Source organism: Lepisosteus platostomus, chromosome 3, assembly GCF_059453375.1.
Source record: "Lepisosteus platostomus isolate fLepPlt1 chromosome 3, fLepPlt1.hap1, whole genome shotgun sequence".
Taxonomy (NCBI): Eukaryota; Metazoa; Chordata; class Actinopteri; order Semionotiformes; family Lepisosteidae; genus Lepisosteus; species Lepisosteus platostomus.
Window position 1 is genome coordinate 2,655,359 of NC_142613.1, and position 6,000 is coordinate 2,661,358.

The 6,000-nt window shown below is 44.9% G+C and overlaps 1 protein-coding gene across 1 annotated transcript in view; it reads right to left on the bottom strand.

Moving 5' to 3' along the window:
* Window positions 1-5,669, bottom strand: part of LOC148674065 (uncharacterized) — a 117,421-nt gene extending 111,752 nt beyond the window's left edge. Inside the window, exon 1 of the mRNA XM_088623812.1 lies at window positions 4,794-5,669. Within this exon, the coding sequence (XP_088479938.1) occupies window positions 4,794-5,112 (319 nt within the window). The 5' untranslated portion in view covers window positions 5,113-5,669. The remainder of the gene's footprint in view (window positions 1-4,793) is intronic.
* Between the last annotated feature and the right edge of the window lie 331 nt (window positions 5,670-6,000).

Sequence of the window (6,000 nt, forward strand, 5' to 3'; positions counted from 1 at the left end):
CCAGTGGAGCTCCTGCTCCTGCTTCTCCTTCTGGGCATCCTGGCTCCTCTGGTCTTCACTCCTTGTCTTCCTGCTTCCCTCTGGTCTTCACTCCTTGTCTCCCGGCTCCTCTGGTCTTCACTCCTTGTCTTCCTGCTTCCCTCTGGTCTTCACTCCTTGTCTTCCTGCTTCCCTCTGGTCTTCACTCCTTGTCTTCCAGCTCCTCTGGTCTTCACTCCTTGTCTTCGGCTCTCTCTGGTCTTCACTCCTTGTCTTCCGGCTCTCTCTGGTCTTCACTCCTTGTCTTCCGGCTCTTCTGGTCTTCACTCCTTGTCTTCCGGCTCTTCTGGTCTTCACTCCTTGTCTTTCTGCTCCTCTGGTCCTGACTTCTAAATTCTGGTCTCTTTCTTGCTCTATTTATTAGCCATAGAGATAGTCTGGTCTGCCACAGTTCTGCTTGGTCAGTTCAAATCTGGGATTAAAATATCTCACCTACAGGAATTTTGTTTTTTTCAGGAGATCTTGGCAAAATGTCCTGTATTTGTTAAATCCTGTGACTATTCAGGTGTGATTCTCACAGGTTTGATATTTTAGAGTTCTTAACTCATGTTTTTGCCATTCATTTGACATTAACAAGCAGAGCACAGTTCTTACTTGAATGGGTAGGACACCTAGTATTGTAAGTTAATGTTATTTATTTAATTAAATATTTTGTGTTTTTGTAAGGAAATGAAGTAAGAATGTGTGGAAACACATCCAGTGCTTTGCACATTCTTTTTCCAATAAGGAATGACGGATGTTAGTTTATTAGTTCAAAATTTTAACTTTCTGTACAAGCAATGGTGAGTGTCATACCTGATATTGCCACTAGGGGGACCACTCGGTATTATAAGCATGACCCTCAATCCATGGGTTTTGAATTTTGAGTAAAAAAAACTTGCTGTAGGTCTTCTGCACAGTTTTTTTAACGACTTCACTAATATTGTACTGATACTGTTTTTCTGCTTTCCTGTTTAAGCACTGTTATCTGTTTAGCTGCACTTTCCCCATGTACAGTAAGAGTCATGCATTCAGCCTGTTCTCCTTCTGTCTGAGTTGTACCCTTGTTTCTAGGCCATCCAGGTCCTCCACTAATAGAACTGTCTCATGTAAATACAAAACCACATGCCTACAATACAGACACAGAATTGGTGTGACCCCGAGCAGCAGATTAAAAATGAGATTTGTCCCAGCCCAAGGTGTGGATCACCCAGGCTTTTATATACCTGTCCAGGATCAATCCTGAGCTGTTTTCTTGCTGGAAGCAAGTTGCTACCACAGTGTGCAGGACCCTCAGCAATGACCTCTGTCCACAGACCTCACAGTTTCCTCTCAGAGACATCAGGACAGTTCAGCCCTCTGTTTCTCAAAGATGGATTCTGGTGCTGGGCGCTGGCTTTTCTTCAAGAACACCCCCTTGTTGAAACGTTGTCTACTAGAGCTGTCAGCTTTCAGAGGAAACGGAAACAGGCGGAGCCCCCTCCTGAGCTTTCGATCTTTGCAAACTTAAATTTTGTGGTTGTTCAGTACGTGCTGTGCCTCTCACTGAACAGGTTTCTAAAATGTTACTCTGGAGAAGCAGTATTGTAACTCTTATCACACCCCTTTATTCTTTGTCAGCAAGAATAACTCCATTAATGTGTTGTTCATTTTCAAACCTGAAATTTAATAGGGTATTATGTAAAGTGCTGTAAGAAAACCGGCTCAGGGACGCCAAATATGTAATACAGCCACTCAGAGACGCCATAAATGTAACGTTGCCATAGCCAAAATGTAAATGTAGTGGCTCTCTGAAGGCACCAGTTCTGTAGGGTTTGGGCATTTACTAAGACAATTATTAATTGTAGCAGTAAATCACAAAGTTGATTCTTTTGATGGCTTTAGAGTCCAACCATGCGACATAACTCAAACGCACACACACAGGTACTAATACACGAGGATACATTTATTAATACATAGAATATGCATTAGACCTAACAGATCTTATCGAGAGGGTTATCAGAATACAAAAGGTATATATTCAGTCAGTTACAATGAGTTACACATATCAAGAGGACATACGTTCAGTATATCATTCATTAAGACCGTTTCGTAAATGAACTTGGTTACAACTTCTACATTAGATACTCAAAACAAGTACATAACTCTTAGGAATTAAATTGATATCAACTGGTTGGGATAACAATTGAATTCTCGAGCTGTAATGCATTGAAGTTGAATACTCATCCAATCTTTGGGGATTCAGATCTCCTGCGGGCACAAAGAAACAGTTGCAGGCTGTTGCTGTCCAATCCGCGCTCTCTGGCTCGGTGCCAGGCTGTGCTGTGCGGCTTGTGACAGTGCGCTGCTGATGCTCACTGACCGGCTAGTTAGTGTTGGCTTTAACTAGCACAGTTTGTGCACAGGAGAAAAGATGACTGTGGGTCCCTGCAAGTCAGGAAGAGGACCGGTTCGTTCCTGATGAAGAGCTAGTTCTGAATAGTGATTCAGCTGTCCACAGTCCCGACCTGTTCACGAGGCCTGCTGCTGGTGCTAACCTCGGGTGGATCCTCTGGTTACTCTCTGGCAACCTCCGCTCTAGACTCTTAGAACAAAGGAAAGTTCTGGCACTCGGAAACACTGGCCGTTCCGTGGTTGTCCGGGCTGAGTCTCAGGATGGTCAGGAGGCGCGCTGCGAGAATGTCCTGCCCTTGGGAGCCTTCTGCTCCTGGGCCGTCGTGCCCTGGAATTCTCCTTTGAATTCCCTTTAGAAAAGTCCACAGAATTCTCTCCTGAATCTTACTGAATCTCTGTGTTGCCTGTTTTTACCTGGAGGAACTTCAGCTCGTTGATTGGCTGAAAGTTCCATGGGCATCAGAGTCCCACGTGGGTTACTCGGCCCTACCAGTCCCTGATTGGTTGATCAGGATGAGATATGAGTCACTTACTCCTGACACTTAGGAATGCAGTCCAGATGTCCATCTCGCACTCCCTAGACAGATAGGCGCCAATGGATGACCATTGATCATGATAGCCAGGTTTAGCTAAGTGCATCCCCCTTTGGGAGCTGTCCTTATCAAAGGAACCTTAAATCAGCCTGCATGAATAGTTTCTCTGTGGCTGCACCACAGAGATGAACAGAGAAATGAGGCCTAATTTGGGAAAGCTCAGAAACACTTCATTCTGCCTTATTAATAAGCCTCACCGCTACATATCCCCCCTTTTTGAAGGCCACGAGGTCCTGAGGCGTTGTTGCCTTCAAAACAAAACAGAGTTAAGTGATGTCCCTTGCCATTAGAACATTAACCTTAAATGTCCATATTACTCCTCGAGAATTCATACCGGAACCAGCATTGGATACAAACAGGATGAATAACATCTGGAGTATGTATAAACACGGTAGGAGACATTATCTAAGTCTAGGAATTACACATCAGAAAGTTCACTGTCAATATCTGATACCTCTGTAGGCAGATATTGGGGAAGAAGTAACTTCCTTTCTTTTGACATGCTACCTTTGACTCATTCGTGTTACCCGGAGTACATCTTGATGTAAGAGTACATCATTCAGAGTACTGTATAACTACTACAGCAGCATGAAGTTGCGATTTTTTTTGTTTTATAATTGTAAATCACAACAATGAAAATTGTATGTTTCTAAATATTTTGAAAAAAACTCAGTTATTAATTCTGACCAACTCATCAATGCCTCACTTATTTGTACACATTAAATTAAACAGACCACAAACGTGTGAGTACTTCTGTATCTATTAATCGTGAGTTAAGGATTGTGCAGGAGGTAAAAAAAAGCTAAATTTATTTTTTTTCTTTCTGGGTATTACCAACAATTTTAAGACACTGTATTACGTGCTAGCAGTTTTTTTTAATACTTCATTTAAGAGACCAATAGCCATTACCTGAATATTGTCTTAAAACATCCCCAAGCATAACCTTGTATTTAAAATATATTTTTTTAAATGTATTTGCTTATTAAGTTACAGTATATACTGAACAATTTCCAAATGACGTTTTAGTACTCACCCGAAGATAGAGAACGTGGGGACACCAGTAAGTTCAGGATGTGGTTTAGACCGACTGCACTTTCTCACACTTATATACTGACTCGGGTGTCACACCCCCTGCTGCTGAAGTCATTTCCCAGAAAATTACTTCAGTCATTCCCATTCCCATTCCCATTCTGCACCACTGCGGAGGGGGAAGGGGGAAGGGGAAAGAGGGATGGAGCAGGAGAGCATGTTAACAGCCCTGAGTAGCTGAAAAACAACTCCTTATTTGGAGGACGCTAGCAACTGCAAAACTAGCCTAAACTGGTTAGGGTTAGATTCCATTTAGAACTGGAAGTAAGATTCTGGCCCCACCTCTGTCTGGCACTTTAAGAGAATAAAAGCAGACAAGTTAGAGAACAGAGTTGAGCTGCAGGGTTTTGGGGCAAACTGTAACTCCTGTGCGTATAATATAGAAGACCTTTGGTGCTGCAAAGGTTACAGTATTTACATCCCATAGAGGGAAGAAAGAAAACTTTACCAACACAGTTTACAGCTCTGACCACACTGACGACATTGAGCAGCACATGGACTGTTTGCAGCAGGGAGAGCAGTAGGCCCTTGTGTTCTCCAAATACACTGCTCAGTGTCTCAGGCTACTGCTGCACGCACGCAATCACAAGCCATTTCCACACAGATACAGAGGCCACACACACACACAGTTTGCTGTCCCGTGCGATGCGCAGACAGCCCCCTGGGCGCTAGGCCGCACAGCCCAGCCTGGCCACTCACAGTGCTGGGGGCGGCTGTGGGGGTCCCCCCCGTCCTCCAGCAGCAGGCTCTGTCTCCAGGGGGAGCAGACAGGCCCTGGGGGGGCCGCAGGGTCTGTGGGGGGGTTGAGCTCCTCCATCCTGGCCAGGTCCTGCAGCCTCTCCTCCAGCAGCCGCTGCTGCCTCTTCTCCTTCCTCTTCATCTTCTTCTTCTTGTTCTTGGACACCTTCCCTGTCTGCACACAGCGTGGGGTCAGAGGGTCAGAGGGCAAAGAACGAGCAGCACTGTACAGCAGCGTCTCAGGGGCAGTATGTGAGCATGTCTGTGTCTCCACATTCATTCTCTGTATCCAGTCTCTCTCAAGCCCAGCAACTTGTAAAACCTCCAATTTACATCACAAAATAGACTACATTTCCAGGTGTGCGCAGTACCATGTTCTGCGATTTAAGACTAGACAACAAAACGTCCAGTATTGTGTGCGGCCCTATGACATTGTACACAAGCAAGCTTGTGTGCTCATTCACTCGTACATCACAGTACATCAGTCATCATGGTGACTTTGAGCAGGAAGGGCCGCATCACATCACAATTTGGGGGAACTTTAATGTGAGTTTGCGACAACATGTCGACTTACAGGACTTTCACAAAGTTCACGATTTTGTGTTTAATTTAAATGTGTACGTTTTTTCTGTATCAATGAATTTTATCACTGTGTGAACAGTCTGAACTGCAGCCCCTTTCATCAATTTAACACACAGGTTCCAACAGTCAGGTCTTGACTGGTGGCTTGCAATGAATAACCCCAGAATGAAGTCTGGGGTCGCTCAACGTGTGTTTTTAATTCAGCATGAAGGAACGAGTACTTTTATTTGTTTTTCTGGATCATGGGACCAGATCTTCAGCGAAAGACTCGTCTCACCACCGTACAGAGCCAGTGCTGCCACTCCAGCACCCAGCCCACGGGACTAAGAGGAGCCTACAGCCTAAATTTCCCATTGGCCCTTACCAATCATGGCCTCCTAATAATCCCCCTCTATGAATTGGCTTCATTACTCTGCTCTCCTCCCCACTGATAGCTGGTGTGTGGGGAGCGTTCTGGCGCACTATGGCTGCCGTCGCATCATCCAGGTGGGGCTGCAAACTGGTGGGGGTGGAGGGGAGTCCCCATTACCTGTAAAGCGCTTTGAGTGGAGTGTCCAGAAAAGTGCCATATAAGTGTAAGCAATTA